Source organism: Erythrolamprus reginae, chromosome 1 (assembly GCF_031021105.1).
Source record: "Erythrolamprus reginae isolate rEryReg1 chromosome 1, rEryReg1.hap1, whole genome shotgun sequence".
NCBI classification, from domain to species: domain Eukaryota; kingdom Metazoa; phylum Chordata; class Lepidosauria; order Squamata; family Dipsadidae; genus Erythrolamprus; species Erythrolamprus reginae.
Genome location: NC_091950.1, coordinates 207484583 through 207503701, shown reverse-complemented (window position 1 = coordinate 207503701; position 19119 = coordinate 207484583). Strand labels below are relative to the sequence as shown.

General features: G+C 45.2%; 1 protein-coding gene across 1 annotated transcript in view; it reads right to left on the bottom strand.

The window, feature by feature from the left end:
- The window catches only part of C2CD6 (C2 calcium dependent domain containing 6), a 54498-nt gene extending 43086 nt beyond the window's left edge, over positions 1-11412 (bottom strand). The window contains exons 1-2 of the mRNA XM_070732017.1: positions 10851-11412; positions 1741-1827 (exon numbers count right to left, since the gene is read on the bottom strand). Of these exons, the coding sequence (XP_070588118.1) occupies positions 1741-1827; positions 10851-11132 (369 nt within the window). The 5' untranslated portion in view covers positions 11133-11412. The remainder of the gene's footprint in view (positions 1-1740; positions 1828-10850) is intronic.
- Between the last annotated feature and the right edge of the window lie 7707 nt (positions 11413-19119).

Here is a 19119-nt window from a genome sequence, read left to right as displayed (position 1 = left end):
ACGTGGACTCCAGGAAGGATGTCTCCGTGACGTCAAAGCTCCACCCATGGAATTCCCTATTGGGATTCCCCATCTCTGTTTGAGCCTCCCGACCGGCCGACAGCTCCGCGGCTCTTCTGGCAAGGTGACAGCCGGGCGGCAGGGCTTCTCAGCAGCCTCCCGAACCTGAACGCCGAACCCGAACTTTTGCCGAACTTCCAGGTTCGGCGTTCGGGGGAACGCTGAGAAGCGCCCGGCTGTTTCAAAAGGTGACAGCCGGGTGGCAGCGCCCAGCGGAGTGCCGTTTTTGCGATTTTTTTTTTGCTTGCATGCATTAATTTATTTTACATTGTTTCCTATGGGAAACATTGTTTTGTCTTACGAACTTTTCGCCTTACGAACCTCCTCCCGGAACCAATTAAGTTCATAAGACAAACCTCCTCCCGGAACCAATTAAGTTCATAAGACAAAGGTATTACTGTATAATATTTTCACCATAGTCAGATATGCTAAGCTAGTACAGTGGTACCTCTACTTAAGAACTTAAGAACTTAATTTGTTCCGTGACCAGGTTCTTAAGTAGAAATGTTCTTAAGTAGAAGCAATATTTCCCATAGGAATCAATGTAAAAGCAAATGATGCATGCAAACCCATTAGGAAAGAAATAAAAGCTCGGAATTTGGGTGGAAGGAGGAGGAGAAAGAAGAGGAGAACAGTTGCTGCCGAAGGGAGAAGATGAGGTGAGGGGAATCAAAAAAATCCAAAACTTTAAGGCTTTAAAAAAAAAAAGGCGGTGAAGGGGAGCACACGCCTCCAATACACCCGGGGCGAGGCTGCCTCCCATACACTGGCTGCTGCTGCTGCTACCTGCTGCCTCTTCCTTCCCATGCTGAAGGGCTCCCCTCTCCTCTCGCTCGCTTTGTAGCCGGTGCCTTTCCTTCACTGTGGTGACTCCTCAGCTGCCCAGAGCGAAGGGAGCATTTCTTTTCTCTGGGCGCTGGAAGAGGTTTATTCCCTCTTCACGAGCCCAGAAAAAGGGAAATGCTTCATCTACTCTGGACTGCCAAAGCCTCCTTAAGCGCCACCGAAAGGCTCCTCTGGCAGCCCAGAAAAGCCCAAGATGGCCAGGATTAAAGGAGGAACGGCACGAAACTGGCAGGGCCTTCGTGTCGCTCTCAAATTTCCTGGGAAATTTTTTCAGGCTCGGGTTCTTAACTAGAAAATGGTTCTTAAGTAGAGGCAAAATAATCTGGAACACCCGGTTCTTATCTAGAAAAGTTCTTAAGTAGAGGTACCACTGTATATGGAACTATACAACATTATCTGGGTTGGTTTAACTCCTTGAAAACATTGTATAGTTTTCTTGGCAACTTTGCAGAAGTGGTTTGCCACTGCCACCTTCTGGAATATATTTTAGACTTCACACTCCAACTGTGATATTCCTATACAGTAATCAGGTAATGGGAGGCCTGACTCTGCAGAACTTTTTATAGAACTCATAATCTCCTGACTGGTGCCTTATCCAAATTGGCTTTTTTGTCAGTTGCTGACATTCAATGCACAGGCCACCAAAGTTTGTAATCAATTCCAACACAAATTAAATTTTAAAATGTTAAGACAAGAATAGATTCATACAACAGATGTCAGGGTTTCACAAGGACATCTCCCACCATTCATCATCAAAATATATTTGCAGTCTTAAAGCATCTGATTAGCAATAAAATGCAATACATAACAATGAAAAAATCTTTAATCACATACCACATCACCACAAGGAATTAAATTATGGATGTCAGCAGGCATGTGAATTGCTGAATCTTCATTTAACTTCTGATTTCTCATCAACATCTACGAAAAAGAGTAAATTGGGCCCTGTAAGCTGGACAAATCATAGCTACTAGAACCTGAAAATAAAACATAAAAAGAAAAGTGCTAAAAATCAGGCTAGAAAGCCATGGTTTGTAAGGAAACTCTTTGCAGCTCATCTGTCTTTATGCATCTGAATTTTCATGCGGAATGTGATTCTCAAAAGAAAGAGACAATGCAATTTGTAATATATATTAGAAACGTGCAGTGCCTTTGGCCTTCCTGCCACCAAGCTGTGAAAGTTACAGTACAGTGCTGTTGCAGGAATAGCACATTATTAACTATTAAGAGATTTCTTAATAATGCCAGTAAAACATAAAGATTCTTCATTGCCTTCTCAGCAGAACAAAATTAAGAGGCGCTTTGAATAACACCTCTGGATTTTGTTCTGCTGGGAATAATTTGCTACGTAGAGGACAATCGCATTTCCTCTTTGCTTCCATAAAAAGAATCAGAGGAGATCCATGGTTCATATATCTTGTTTGAGGTGAACTGAAGTAATCTTATATAGACCTGATAGATAACTCAATATCAGCCAAGTATACTGCATGAAAAAAGAAAGATCAGTTTAGGGACCACAAGGAAGTAGACCTCCTCAAAAACTACTAATTCACAATTCTTATAAAATATATGGAATAATCCCATTTCTAATAATGGAAACTATTGAACTTAAAAAAAAAAGAAGTGCAACCAGAACATGGAATGTAAGAAGTATGAACCAAGTAGAATATCTCCGAGACTGTCTTCTGCTGCACGAATCCCAGCGACCGATTAGGTCCCACAGAGTTGGCCTTCTCCGGGTCCCGTCGACTAAACAATATCGTTTGGCGGGTCGCAGGGGAAGAGCCTTCTCTGTGGCGGCCCCGACCCTCTGGAACCAGCTCCCCCCTGAGATTAGAACTGCCCCCACCCTCCTTGCCTTTCGTAAACTCCTTAATACCCACCTCTGCCGTAAGGCATGGGGGAACTGAGATAGCTTCCCCAGGCCTATATTGTTTATATATGGTATGTTGTATGTATGTTTTTTAAACTATGGGTTTTTAGTTTTAATTATTAGATTTGTATTGTACATTGTTTTTTCTATTACTGTTGTGAGCCACCCCGAGTCTACGGAGAGGGGCGGCATACAAATTTAATAAATAAATACATACATACATACATACATACATACATACATACATACATACATAAACTTCTACTTCTCAAAGTGCATTAGGAAAATAGGAAAAGAATTCTTCCACAACCCACTGAGAAAAGGCATTCAAGACCAACACCCTTTTTAGAAATGAACAAATTAAGTCGATTAGGTTGAACCATGTAATTACATGCTTAAATTGGAATATAGTTGACTATATGATTCAGGCATGAGGCCATACAAAGGAAAGGAATACAGTGACATCTCAACGGGCACAGCTGAATATACGGCTAGGTAAACCCAGTAAACAATAGAATCATGTCTATTAGAATGAGTAAATATCCAGTAATTATGCATTCTCTGTATAATCTAGTTTCCCTCAGACCACGGGTGTCAAGCTTGCATCATCACGGCATCATCACATGACATATTGGGACTCCCCCCCCCCTTCATTAAACCAGGCATGGGCATGGCCAGTGCGTGATGCATCTGGCCCATGAGCTGGGAATTTGACAGCCCTGGCTTAGATGACTCACCTTCTAATGGAGTGATGGCGAACCTTTTTTCCCTTGGCTGCTGAAAGTGTGTGCGCACAAACTATTGCGCTTGCGTGAGTGCCCATATCCATAATTCAATGCCTTGGGAGGGCGAAAATTGCCACCTATGGCCCCCCGGAGACCCTCTGGAAGCCAGGAACAGCCCATTTCCCAACTTCTGTTGGGCCTGGTAGGCCTAGTTTTCATCCTCCTCAGGCTCCAGAGGCTTCTGTGGAGCCTGGGGAGGGTAAAAATGCCCTCCCCCATCCTCCCGGAGTCTTCTGAAAGCCAAAAATGCCCTTCCAGAGCCTGCAAAAATCAGCTGGCCGGTGTGCACATGTGTGCTACAGCTGAGCTAGGGCAACGGCTTGCCTGCCGGCAGATATGGCTCCACCTGCCACCTGTGGCACCCATGCCATAGGTTCACCATCACTGTTCTAATGTATTCACACACACACACACTGAGGGGGAGAGAGAGAGGGAAAAAGAGAGAGAGAGAGGGAGGGGGAGAGAGAGATTTTAACAGATTTTCAAATATCTATTTCAATTTTAATGCTTTCTGCGATGTGAAAAACTAAAATCAATGCTTGCCATACTTTTCAGTCAGCTGAGGTTTAAATGAAAGCCATAAGGAACATGGCTTATCTCCAGATTGTAAATTTCTCAAACGCAGTACACTGTAGCTGATTTTACTGTTTTCATCATAATTTCTCAAATATCCAAACTAAAGTGTGTTTTAAAAAGAACTGAGCTTTGTGTGACATGCTCGCACTTTAACTACCAAACCAGGAGTTTGCAACCTGAGGCTCTGGAGCAGCTCTGGCTCTTTGGGGACTCTGCTATGGCACCCTGTCACCCTGTCACCCTGTCACCCTGTCGCAGTAGAGGGGTGAAAGAGAGGGGGGAGACAGAGAGAGAAGAAGAACGAGAAAAAAGAGAGAGAGAAAGAAATGAGAGAGAGGGTGATAGGGAGATAGAGAGAAAAAAAGACAGAGATGAGAGAAAGAGAAAGATGAGAGGGAGGGAGAGGAAAATAGAGGAAAAGAGAGAAAAAGAGAGAGGAGAGAGAAAGAGAGAGGAGAGGGAGGGAGGGATGGAGGGAGAGGGAAATACCTATTTCCCATAGAAAACAACCACGGGGAGCCACAAAATCTGCATAGGTGTGGCTGGGTGGGGTCATGCGACTGGCTGGGAGTGAGTGACATCAAGTTGTCCATACCCACCCAGGTTTTGTGGGTCCCATTGTTTTGTTTTCTTTGGGAAATAGGGCCAAGTGGCTCTTTGAGTATTTTAAGGTTGCAGACCCCTGATCTAAGGCAACAGATTCACACAACAAAGTCACTCACAAATTTAAAAAGCGGAAAATAATCTGACCATGAATAAGAAAATGCTCATTTAGTAGAACAGAATCGATTTTGGCATTTATACTAAGAACAGCAGAACGTTACATGTAACCTCAGAAAAAACAAATGTCCTGTACTCACAAAGAATGTAGAGTCAGCTAAAAATAGTCCATATCATAAACTGGGGCTCAACTGGATTAAAGATGCAAAGAAATTAGATTTATAAATCTCTTCCTAGAAATAGGGACATGATGAAGTGTAGTTATCATGGTGCAGATTCATTTCTACCTGTAGTCATGGAAACTCACAGGATGAAATTGGGGTAGATAACCACCTCTTAATTTAATCTACCTGAATAAAACTGTAGTAATCGGCACTACATGTGTTGCATTGAGCTTCTGGAAGGATATTAATTGAATGGATGAATTAATAAATTAGGTCTAGGTCATCCCCTAACTTGGAATTCGGCACATTTGTAATCCAAGGTACAGTTATAATTGGAAAAGCCAGGTATTAGATATTTCGTGCCTACCAGTCAAATCCTGGAGAGGAAAGGTTACCTCATAATAGAAGCCAGCATTCTGGCTCAGGGAGAACCAAATCTCAGCTAGGATGGAATGTTGGACTGTGGAAATTCTGCTTCCATTCAATACAGCTCTATTCTCATCACCTCAAGCATGTTGGCTGGAAGCAGGTTTGTGCCGTCAGTTAGTCCTTAATTGGAGTGTGGGAAATAACAACTGTACAATGGGGATGGTTTACACTGGAAAGACTGGGGGCAAAAGAAGAAGGGGGTGACAGAGAATGAGATGGCTGGATGGAGTCACTGAAACAGTCGGCATGAGCTTAAATGGACTTTGGAGGATGTTATAGGACAGGGAGGCCTGGAGGAACATTGTCCTTGGGGTTGTGATGGATTGGACATGACTTCGCAGCTAACAGCAACAACATACTGGCAGTCCTTCCCTCCCCTTGAATAGGACTGTTTCTCTTTTGATATGTACATTTTGATGGTGCATTTAGAACCCCCTTTCTCAGATCCTAATATAATTTAAATGTACACAAACATGCTTTTGCCTTCAGTAGATATGTTCAGTGAATTCTGGGATACTGCTCACATATCCTTTATATTTATGGGACCACCTCCTGCCACACACCTCCCAGAGACCAATAAGAACACACAGAGTTGGCCTCCTTCAGGTCCCGTCGACAAAGCAATGCAGGTTGGCGGGACCACAGGGGAGGGCCTTCTCTGTGGCCGCCCCGGCTCTATGGAACCAACTACCCCCCGATGTCCGTACTGCTCCCACCCTACTGGCCTTCCATAAAGCCACAAAGACCTGGCTCTGCTGGCAGGCCTGGTGGGCCATGAATTAACAACTGACAGGGCCACAGTGTATGAATGGTATATATGTATGGGATCATGACTGCTTTATATTAATGGGTTTTTTTTTTCTATTTATATTATTATTGTAAGCCGCCCTGAGTCCTTCGGGATTGAGCGGCATAGAAGTTGAATGAATGAATGAATGAATAAACAAACAAACAAACAAACAAACAAACAAACAAACAAATAAGATAAAATAACAGCATTTAGAATTTAGACATATATCACTTCAGAGGTTTACAGGATCAGCATATTTTCCCCAACAATCTGGGTCCTCATTTGACCCACCTCGGAAGGATGGGAGGCTGAGTCAACCTTGAGCCGGTGGTGAGATTTGAACTGCTGAACTACAGCTAGCAATTGGCTGAAGTAGACTGCAGTGCTGCACTCTAACCACTATGCCACCCCGGCTCAAGGTTAAATAAATAAAAGGCTAGATAAATAAAAACTGAGCAGGTATGAACCTATTCTCTTTGCTATCCAAGAATACACATCTATGCTTGTAGAGTTTACATTTCAGGTGCTAAGAAAACAAAATCAATCCAGAACAGAATTACTGGAGATGGTTTTGGATGCATGCAAAATTTTGGGAAGATCATATTTAGAAATTCATTTAATCTACTTATTGAAATGGCAATAGACTGCACTTAAAGGCACGAGGCAACAACGCATAATCAAGCATCTCACAAAAACTATGAAACAATGCTTACTTTATTTTGACCAAGAAAGTACATAGAATTGTCCTTTCCACTAAACCAGGCTTCTCCACTATGGTGCCCTGCAGTTAGACAAGACTACAGCTCCCAGTTCTCCCAGCCTGAAATTCTAGGAGTTGTAATCTTACCCATTCACCAGCCTTCCAGTGGGGGAGGGTGTAATTACAGGTAGCCCTCGACTTACAACCATTCATTTAGTTACCATTCAAAATTACAATGGCATTGGAAAAAAATAATGGCTGTTTTTCATACTTACAGCTTTTTGGGCATCCCCATATTCATGTGATCAAAATTTGGATGTTCGGCAACTGGCATACATTTATAATGTTTGCAGTATCCCAGGGCCATTATCAATTTTTGTGACTTTTTGAGAAGCAAAGTCAACGCGGAAGCCAGATTCATTTAACAGCCATGTTACTAACTTAATGGCTGTTAAGAAGAAAGGTCTTAAAATTAGGCAAAACTCACTTGAAAACTGTTTTGCTTAGCAATTGAAATTTTACCCCCAATTGTGACCGTAAGCCAAGGACTACCTATATTCACTGATGTGTGTGCAATTAAACCATCCAGTGTGTTTCAGAAAATTGGCAAGTATGTGATGCCCTAAGGCAGTGATGGCGAACCTATGGCATGGGTGCCACATGTGGCACGCAGCCATATCTGCTGGCATGCAAGCCGTTGCCCTAGCTCAGCTCCAACATGCATGTGTGTGCTGACCAGCTGATTTTTGGCTCACACAGAGGCTTTGGGAGGGCATTTTTGGCTTCCAGAGAGCCTCCAGAGGGATAGGGGAGGGCATTTTTACCCTCCCCTGGCTCCAGGGAAGCCTTTGGAGCCTGGGGAGAGCAAAACAGATGCCTACTGGGCCCACCAGAAGTTGGGGAACGGACCATTTCCAACCTCCAGAGGGCCCCGGGGGGGAGGGGGCAGGGAAATCTGTTTTCGCCCTCCCCAGGCATTGAATTATGGGTGTGGCCACTCACGCATGTGCGATAGTGCACGAGCATGCTCTTTTGGCACCTGAGGAAAAAAAAGGTTCGCCATCACTGCCCTAAGGCTTGTTGGCATGTAAGGTGCCATGATCTGACTGTATTTGTTCCACTGTGCCCAGTTCCCAAAGCAAACCTGGCTATTGAAGCCCAGGATGTGCCCTAGAGCAGGGTTCTCCAACCTTGGCAACTTAAGACGTCTGGACTTCAACTCCCAGAATTCCTCAGCCAGCTTTGGTGGCTGGCAGTTGAAGTCACACAATTCTGGGAGTTGAAGTCCACAAGTCTTAAAATTGCCAAGTTTGAAGAGCCCTGTTTTAGAGAAATTGTCTAGAATGTATAAATGCACTTCCAATTCATGCTGTAAATGTGAACAAGAAGGAGCATTTTTTCATGCTTATTTATTAAACATATTTATATGCCACCCAACTCCCGAAGGACTCTGAGCGGCTTCCAACAGATCAAAGCAGTTCCTAAACCAATAAAAACATTCATTAATAAACCCCAATTTAAAACACCCATACTCAAACTAATGTTTCTCATTCATGTCCAGATGACTTAGCATCAACGGTCCCAGGCCTGCCAGAATAGCCAGGTCTTTACAGCTTTCCAGAAGGCTGGTAAGGTGGGGAGAATACAAATCTCTGGAGGCATTAGGTTCCATAGGGTCAGAGCCGCCACAAAGAAGGTTCTCCCCTGGCCCTGGGGACCCGCCAGTCAACATTGTTTGGCTGACGGGACCCAAGGAAGGCCAACTCTGTGGGTTCTTACTGGTCGCTAGGAGGCATGCGGCAGAAGGTGGTCCCGAAGATAATCTGGCACCAAGCCATGTAGGGCTTTATAGGTAATAACCAACACCTTGAATTGCATTTGGAGACTGAGCGGCAACCAGTGCAGTTCACAGAGCATCAGTGTTATATGTGCGTACTTTGGTACTCCCATAATTATTTGTGCATTTTTTTTAACCAGCTGAAGTCTCTGAATGCTTTTCAAGGGTAGCCCCATCTAGAGCGCATTGCAGTAGTTGAGCCGAGAGGCGATAAAGGCATGAGTGACTGTGTGGAGGGCCTCCTGGTCCAGATAGGGCCACAACTTGTGGTGCACAAGGCAAACCTGTGCAAAGGTCCCACTAACCACAGCCAAGAGATGTTGGTCGAGTCTCAGCTGCGGATGCAGGACACTCAGGTTGCCCACTCTATCAGAGGGGGCTATTGTTCACCCACCCCAGACCAAACATACACAGTTGGTGTAGTCCTTTGGAGCCACTCAGCCACTCAGTCTTGTCGGGGTTGAGTGTGAGTCTGTTAACTCCCATCCAGACCCTCACAGCCTCCAGGCACCGGCACATCACATCTACCGCTTCACTGAACTGGCATGTAAACTGAGATGTAAAGTTGAGTATCATCAGCATATTGCTGATAACTCACTCCATGCCAGAGGATTTTAAAGATTACGGTAATATAAAATTAGGATCGGCTATCTTCTTTTAGGACTGATGGATCAACAGTTGAAAAACAGTATTGGACATTTGATTTTTCTGATTAGAGAAAAGAAAATATCTACATTTGTTGTTGTCTGGAAATCCCTAATGGACATTTTGGGGAAAACAGAAAAAATGAACTTATGATATATGGTTTTGATAATTAGACAGAGTAGACTATCCAGATAGTCCTCCAGTTACAACAGTTCATTTAGTGACCATTCAAAGTTACAAAGGCACTAAAAAATTGACTTATGACCATTTTTCACCACTTACAACCATTGTAGCATCCCCAAGGCTACATGGTCAAAATTCGGAGGCTTGGCAACTGACTCATATGTATGACGGTTGCAGTGTCCCTGGGTCATGTGATCACTTTTTGTAACTTTCTTACAAGCAAAGTCAATGGGGAAACCAGATCCACTTAACATGGTTGTTAAGTGGATCTGGTTTCCCCATTGACTTTGCTTCAAGCTACAATGATTCACTTAACAACCGTAGCAAGCATAGCTCTAAAAGGGAGCAAAATTTATTTAAAAGTTTCACTTAGCAACTGAAAATTTGGGGTCAGTTGTGGTTGGAAGTTGAGGATGAGATGTAGAATGAAGTTAGAATAGAATAGAATAAAATTCTTTATTGTTTGTTTGCTTGTTGGATTTATAGGCCACCCAACTCCTGTCGGACTCTGGGTGGCATACAGCAATCCAGGAAATATTTAAAAAAATTTAAACCTCCAAAAATAAAATCATTCATTCATCCAGGTTGGACTTTAGAGAAAAATATATTTTGCAGCATACCTCCCAGCGACCGATTAGGACCCCTCAGAGTTGGCCTTCCCCAGGTGCCATCAACTAGTGTTGGTTGGTTGGTCAGGCCATGTGGGAGGGACTTCTCTGTGGTGGCTCCGGCTCTCTGGAACCAGCTGCCCCCAGAGATCTGCACCGTCCCCCCCATCCTAGCCTTCTGGAGAGCTGTAAAAACGTGGCCTGGGGCTGTTGAGAAATAATAATATCTCCGGCCAAGTAGGAATGAATGAATGGTTTTATTTTCGGAGGCTTAAAATTGTTTTTATATTGTCTGCATTGCTGCAGGGTCACCCAGAGTCGGACAGGAGTTGGGCAGCCTATAAATCCAACAAACAAACAAACAAATAGATGAATTTTAAATTGTAATTATAACTGTTCTAAAGAAGTTGGAGCCCTTCTCCCCTTGGTTGCACTTTCAGGTTGGCTTTTTGTTTTTGTTGTTCTGTTTCTTGCTTTATAGTAGCTTCTATTGGTTTTTAACATCCCTTTTAAAAACTTTGAATAACATTGTTTTTAAAGGGTGAGCTCTTGACTTCAGAGGGTGAGTGACGGTGCCCCGAAGAGACAAGTCTCCGGCCTGGCCAGTCAGCCCCGACCCGGGAAGCCCCTGCACCTTGAGAAGGGAGCGAGCCTTCTCCCCTTTGAGCCTCTCCGGCGGGGCGTTGACGGCGGGGGAGGAGCCGATGCCGTGCAGGCCGAGGAGGGTCGACACCGAGAAGTGCGACTCCCCTTCCATCGAGCCGGTGCTGGGGCTGCTGACGCTGCGGAATTGGGAGGAGGTGGTGGAGTTGGCGCCCTCGTCCGTCGAGTCCAGCAGCGGCGGCAACTGGGTGTTGAGCCGCAGTGGCGGCAGCTCCGTTACGGTGCTTTTCTTGCGGCGCCCAGGCTGGGCCATGGCGAAGGCGGCTGGAGCTGCGGCGGCGTTCCGAGGCTCAGAGGTCGGCTGTTCGGGAGGCGGCCGACCGCGTTTTCACATCTCCCGCTTCACCGCCAGGCGGAGAATTCCTGGAGAGCCGCCGGCCCCTCCCCTCCCCGCTTTCTTGCCCTCCCCTTTCCCCTCAGGCGGCGTCACAATTTGGATCCCAGCGGCGGCGGCTACCCAGAGTTATTATTAAAACCCACACGCCTGCCCAGAACTAGAGACGCTCATCACTCGCGTCTGTGGTCTCTTCCCCGGATATCGGCGCCGATGTAGGGAAATTATATAGCCGCAACTTGGTAAGATTTTACTGAAATTAGATTGGGTGTTGCACTCAGAAAATCATAGTGGCTGACCTAACCAGATAAGACAGACACCCACATCGGTGTAAATTAGAGCTCATTCGTTTGCCCTTTGGCAAGTAGGAGGAGACTCGACACTCATTTGAAGTTCATGGCTAATAGGACCTAAGCATAGCCCCGTAAAATCATCTGCTACAACGTCCTTCCTGTCAAAGACTACTTCAGCTTCAACCACAGCAACACACGAGCACGCAACTTAAAGTAAACCGCTCTAAACTCGACTGCAGGAAATACGACTTTAGTAACTTAGCAGTTGATGCATGAAACGCACTACCTGATTGTAGTATCTTCACTTAACCCCAAAAACTTTACCCTTAGGCTATCCATTGCTGAACTCTCCCTATTCCTAAGAGGTCAGTAAGGGGCGTGCATAAGTGCACCAGAGTGCCTTCCATGCCCTGTTCTAATGTTTCTCTCTTATTAGCATCATGTATATAAACATTGTTATATCTTTGTATACCACCAATACATACTTGACAAAACATATATATTATATATAATATATATATTGAGTTCATGCCCTCAATCTAGGGCTGGCCTCATTCTTATAGCATATTAAACCAGAATCAAACCAACCATATTAAAGGCTCAGTCAGAAGGGTTAAGACCAGCTTATCATAGTCAGGGCCGCCATCAGGAATTTTAGGGCCCCATACAGCCTAAGTGTCTGGGGCCCCCGCCATTGTAAAACTACTTTAAGTCGCCAAGCCACTCCATCCCCCGTGGATCATTTCCCGCTTTACGCCAAGCGAGGCGGTCCCATAGGCCAGTGTTTCCCAACCTTGACAACCTGAAGATATCTGGACTTCAACTCCCAGAATTCCCCAGCCAGCATTCCCCAGCCAGAATTCTGGGAGTTGAAGTCCAGATATCTTCAAGTTGTCAAGGTTGGGAAGCACTGCCATAGGCTATTTCAGGAACTGGGTTAAGCCGATTGTGTGGACTCATCCAGGAGAAAGAAAGAAGCGGGAGCGTCGAGGGAAAGAAAGAGCCTCCTGGCATCGGTCAGGTGGAGCATGGCTTATTTACAGCTCCTTGGCACTTCTCCCTTCTTGGAAGAGGCCTTGTTGACAAAACCATGTGCTTTCTAGCGAGGGGAGAGGGGAGGGGAATCCCACACCCGGCAGCCACCAGCGAGGAGCTGGAAAGGACGAGGGGAGAGAAAAAGCAGGGCACCAGCAGTCGGGCAGGTGTCTTGAGGGGGCACTCCCACCTGGAAGGAAGGGAAGAAAGGTGAGGGCAAGCTAGGAAGGAAGGAAGGAAGTTTCTTTTTCTTTCTCTCTTTCTCTCTTGCTCTTTCATTCTTTTTTTCTTTCTCTTTCTTTCTTTCTTTCTTTCTCTTTCTTTCTCTCCTTCCTTCCCTCCTTCCATTTCTTTCATTCCCCCTCTCTCTTTTTATTTCTCTTTCATTCTCTTTCTTTCTCTTTCTTGCTTTCTTTCTTGCTCTTTTTCTTTCTCTCCTTTACCTTCCCTTCCTTTATTTCTTCTTTTCTTTCTCCTTCCTTCCTTCTTCCCTCACTCCCTTCCTTCAGTCCTTCCTCTCTTACTCTCCCCTTTCATAAGTTTCCTTGCTTCCTTCCTCTGTTCCTGTCCCTTCCCCCTTTCTTTCTTTCCTTCCTTCCTTCCCTCCCTCCATTTCTTGCTTTCCTTCTTCCTCCCTTCTTTCCTCCCTCACTCCCTTCTTTCACTTCTTCCTCTCTTACAATCCCCTTTCACCTTTCCTTGCTTCCTTTGCACCCTTCCTCTGTTCCTGTCCCTTCCCTCTTTCCTTCCTTCCTTCCCACCCTCCGTCCATTCATTCACCCATTCCTCTCTTGCTCGCCCCTTTTACCCTTCCTTCCTTCCTTCCTTCCTTCCTTCCTTCCTTCCTTCCTAGCTTGCCCTCGCCTTTCTTCCCTTCCTTCCAGGTGGGAGTGCCCCCTCAAGACACCTGCCCGACTGCTGGTGCCCTGTTTTTTCTCTCCCCTTGTCCTTTCCAGCTCCTCGCTGGTGGCTGCTGGGTGTGGGATTTCCCTCCCCTCTCCCCTCGCTAGAAAGCACATGGTTTTGTCAACAAGGCCTCTTCCAAGAAGGGAGAAGTGCCAAGGAGCTGTAAATAAGCCATGCTCCACCTGACCGATGCCAGGAGGCTCTTTCTCTTGCCGCTGATGGCGGCCCTCCTCCGGAGGCCGAAAGGCGCTGCTCTCTTGCCCTCGCAATCCTTGGGGCTCAGCCCTCTCCTGGCTTCCCCAGCAGTGTGGCTTGGCTTCCGGAGGGCCAAGTCACCCCCGCACTTTCTTCCGCGGCTGCCATCGGGGCTCCCTGCCGGCCTCCCTGCCTTCTTTCCTCGCGGGGGTGGGAAGAAGGTGCGGGCCACGGTCAGAGAAGCTCCGCAGAGGCGAAGTTTGGCGAGGTGTCTCTGGTCCTTTTGCTTTCCTTGGCGCGCTTTTCCCCATTGCAATCGGGGTTGGAGAGTTTTTGGCGGGCGCCGCCCCCCCCATTTTTCAATTTGGCCGGGCCCCTGATGCCACTCCCAGTAGTACCGGCCTATCGGCGGCCCTGATCATAGTGAAGCATGGTGTTATGAAGCATTACCTGTCAAATATATTGTTATATATTGTAAGACTTGCAGTGTGATCCTATGGATAATGTATGATTCAGTATATTAAAAATATTTTTATATTTGTTATCTTGGATTCAAGTGCCTCTTTCCATAATAAAAAATAGGTTCCAATGCAAGGCAGTCTATCCAAACTGGTCTATTCTAATTCTTTATCTATGGTAATTCAGTATATTAAAAATATTTTGGTATTTTGCTTTGTGACTTAGCTTTAAGCCTTCCTCATTTGTTACCTCAGATTCATTCAGTTATTCATGTACCTCCTTACATAATTTTAAAAAAACATGTACCAATGCAAGAGGGTCTAGTGAGTGTTCATATCATTTACTTCAAGTTAATTCATGAAATTTATGCCATATTTTGTTTGTGTGTATGTGTTTAAGTGTGTAGTATATATATATATTGTATCCTAGTATGTTACCTTTTCAAAAGTTAATAAAAGTATATCATCAAAGTATATTAAGACACTATATTTATGTACAGCTTTCTCCTCTAAGAAAAAAACTCCAAATACTACATTCTTTGTTAAATATGGTAAAAGTACACTGCTAATGTAACATTCTTTAAATTATTAGACAAAGGTATGAACTTTGTCTAGCTTTTAATCTTAAAGTATATAGATAAAACATAAAAAACCCAGCATTTTGAATTTGATGTTTATAACAGCCTGTATAATTTATACAACACTTTCATGTATGCATATGAAATACCCAAATCTGTTCACATCAGAACTAGCCCTAGCAGCAAATTACTCTCAGAAGTCATTCCATTATTTGGGGATAGGTGCACAAACCTTTATAATATAGAACATTGATGGCGAACCTATGGCATGGGCGGAGCCATATCTGCTGGTACACGAACCGTTATACCCTAGCTCAGCTCCAATCTGCATGTGCGTCTTGGCCAGCTGATTTTCGGCTTGCCCGGAGGCTCTGGGAGGGCATGTTCAGCTTCTGGAGTGTCTCCAGGGAGATGGGGAGGGCATTTTCGCCTCTGGAGCCTGGGGAGAGCAAAAAACAGACCTACCGGGCCCACCAGAGGTTGGGAAATGGGCTAGTTTAGGCCTCCATAGGATCTCCAGGGACAGGGGTGGCCATTTTTGCCATCCCCAGACATTGAATTATGGGTGTGGGCACTCGCCCATGGATGATAGCACGCGCACATGCGCTTTTGGCACCTGAGGGAAAAAAAGGTTCGCCATCACTGATATAGAACATCTGTGGAAGCAATTTTGAGAGGTTTCTATATGGAGATCATGGGTACTGAATGGAATGCCCTTGAATTAGTGAAATGTGCAAACTTTGATTCTTAAATTTTCAACCTGTAGCTTCTGAATTTTCTTTTTGTGGCAATTGAAGCTAATTTACCTGCCAAAAAATCAATAGCAGTTTCCTACTATTCCAAAGTGGAAATTCAGTGGAAACAGTAATATAAATCCTGCAAGATGTTTCAAATATTTTACAAAATCCCATAGTCTTAAGCAAAAACTTAAAATCCTAAGCTGTGTACATGGCACAATCAAGGCTGTTTTGTATTATGTCCCCTATTAACACAATTTCCTGGAGGGGAGTTGGGTACCGTTCAAAGTTTGGACTGATCACAAAAACATAGAAGCCCTAAAAACTGCCCAGAAGCTCTCTCCCAAACAAGTCCACAGGGAGCAGTACTTCAAATGGTCCAACTCTGAATTAAAGTACACCCCGGGGATAGGGAGGGGGGAACCTGCTGGCTGATGCCTTGTCCAGGTAACAGCAATTCAACAGCTTTCATGAAGAAGTAACTCATGCCATCTCCTCCTCGCAACTGGTGGCTCAAGCCCTCACCAGAGGCCAATCCGGACACCAGGGCAACTCTGGGGGTGGTGGGAGGGGAACCAAATGACAAAGGCCCTGAAGGCAGCGCTTCTGGCAGACCCACAGTTCAATGACAGCCGAGATGCCTTAACCATGAGGAATGGATTAGCCTGGAAGTCAACTATATGAGGATTACGTAAAGAGTTGCGCCATGTGTGCAGCCATGAAGACCCAGGAAACTCCTCAGATTCCTCCAGCACGTAGCTGACCCAAACCTGGGAGGAAACTGCCATGGATTTTAGTCACGTTCCCAGAGAGTAATAGGAACATGGTCATTTGGACTATGATTGACCTATTCTCAAAACAAGCCCACTTCACGCAGCCTATTTTGGGTTACCCTCAGCCAGAAAACTAGCTAGGATGTTCATAAAGCAAATATACAGGCTGCGTGAAGTGCCCTGCTGGATTATTTCCATCAGGAGTTCCAATTCACTGCAAAATTCTGGAGGGCCATAGAGTCCACAAAAGGGCTTAGTTCAGCTTTCCATCTGAGGATGAATGGGGCATCTGAACATACAAATACCATGGTAGAGCAGTACTTGAGGTGTTACATCAAGGGTCCTTAAACTACAACCTGCGAAGCCATTAATTTATCCTGCGCAGGATATGCAGAGTGCTTCTGGAGGCAGGAGAGGGCAAAAAATGGGCTCGTGTTTGGCCATTAGAGTGTTACTGGAGGTAGGGTGGTAAAAAATAGGGTGCATGGATCTCCCCCGGAAGGCTAAAAATAGGCCGCATGGAGGCCGTAGAGAGAGAGAGAGAGACTTGTTGATTGTTGTGGTCCGCCAGTGGCTTGTGGAGCTGGCAGCAGCGTAAAACAGCGAGGAAGCTGGGGAGGAACATAGTCCAGGCCTGAAGTCTGGAGAAGGTTCTGTGCTGGAGCCAGAAATGGGGCCTGAGCCATCTGTGAGTTCTGTGCTGACTTTAGAGCTGACATGAGCGAGGCAGTAGTGCAGGGAGAGCCTGTTCCCAATGCAAGCATGCACATAGCTGCCAGAAGGCAAGAACAGTTACAAAGGAAAAGGACTACTCAAGAGTAAGGCTTGGAGAGGATTAGCCCCTCCCATAAGCTATAAAAGTGGAGCAAACAGATGTGCTCCTTGCAGAAAGCAACTTGGTTCAGTTCTGATCAGCAGCTCCGTTCTGACTCTGTTCTGTTTGACCTTTCAAAGCTTCTTGCCAATTAGGTCTTTGGCAGCATGTCAAAAGAGATAAACGTAGGTGCTCCTCTGCCTTCTGTCCAAACACTTCTGGAGGACTAATTAGCATTGTTTGCGACTCATTAGGGCTGGGAATGAACTTAATTCACAGCCATTAAAATAAAAAGAGGTTTTGGGGGACTCTTTATGCTTTATTATTTATCAGGAAGCGTAGGTCGTAACAGTTGTAAGCTCCTTGGGGCTGATAAGAATTGCTTCAAAACTGGGTTTCCTGAAGTGGAAGTAGAGTCCTAAATAACTGAAAAAACAATGTAGTAAAAATAAAAGTCAATCAAAAGAGCAACATGCAAACAAAAGCAAATAAAACACCCCCAGGAGCAAAACAATAATATTTTCTCCTTAGAGCAGTGTTTCTCAACCTTGTCCGTTTGAAGATGTGCGGACTTCAACTCCCAGAATTCCCCAGCCTGGGGAATTCTGGGAGTTGAAGTCCGCACATCTTCAAACGGACAAGGTTGAGAAACACTGCCTTAGAGGGAACCTTGTTTAATTTGTGTGCATTAATGGACACATCCACCTTGTCACATGACCCCCCTCCCCTTGTCCAGTCACGTGACTTCCTAGCCACACGCACCCAGTTGGGCCAGCCCCCTCAACAGTCTGAGGGACCATGAATTGCCCTGTTTAAAAGGTTTTAGGATCCCTGTGTTTCATGGACTACCAGCAATCTAACTGGGAAGACTTGCTGCCTTTCACAAAAGTAGCCTACAATAATGTAATGCACCGTAACACTGGCCTGATCCCTCTCCAAATCACCAGTGGCGTGGGGTTCATCCCCATGCCTGAATTACCTCGGGAGCCGCCATCCTCCATTTCCCTGAACGATTGGATGGAATCACTGAAGCACCATTGGGGAAAATACGAAGTGAGCCTTAGTGAAAGCGGCAAAGAAAACGCAAGCTGACAAACACCGCTTCCCCCCAGCCTCTGTTCCGAATTGGAGACAAAGTACACTTGTCAACAAAGCATCTAAAACTGAAGCTACCATGTAAAAAGCTGGGTCCCAAGCTCATAGAGCCATTCCATGCGTGCTAGGGAAAGCGCATCCGGTTTTTCACAGCAGCTTATTTAAGCCAGTTGTTGGCTTCCATCTTAGACAGCTAGACCACCCCGCTCCCAAGCCTATTGTAGAGAGAAACCTCTTATGAGATTAAAAAAAAAATACTGGACTCTCAGTTGCATTGCAAACTCTTGCAATACTTAGTACGTTGGAAGGGATACCCCTGGCGCAAAGCTACTTGGCTCAAGAGTTGGGATGTGAAAGCCGACAGATTAGTAATTCCATGAAAGGAATCACACTATGCGACCCTCGGGGGCGGGGGTGAATGGAGGTTAACCTGATTGTTACTTACCCACCTCTGATTGCAGGAGGTCCTCTTCAACTGGGGGGGGGGCAGCCTGTCAGCCCTGGAGCCATTTTCCCCGAGGGCTGCCACAGCGAAGTAAGTCAAACTGTGGAAAAGGGAGGGGGGAGGAAGAGATAACTGGGGGATGGCAGCCATAATAAAACACTTCTGAGAACCAAGAACTTCCCCATCAAGTGCAAGGAAGTGGGATTGGAGATCAAGCAAACTTTGGACTGTGTCCTGATTAGATCATGTGACGGACTATATGGGCAGGGGAAGAAAACTTTACTTTTAACTAGGTTTTGAGTCAGGTTTCCATAGATGTGCCAAAATGACACGGCTAATAAATCTATACTTTGAGGAATATGTTTGCCTTGGAGTTTTGCTTCCGTTAGGTGTGTTACTTGGAATTCCGACAGTAACCTTTAACTGGGTGAAATGTGTATCACAGGGTATAAATTTTTTTTGAATCAGATATCTCAAATCAACTAGCTATCTGGAATCTATGACTCCTGTAGAACTGAAATTTGGCAAATGTTATAAAATATTTTTAAAATTAACATAAAAACAGTTTATGACATAA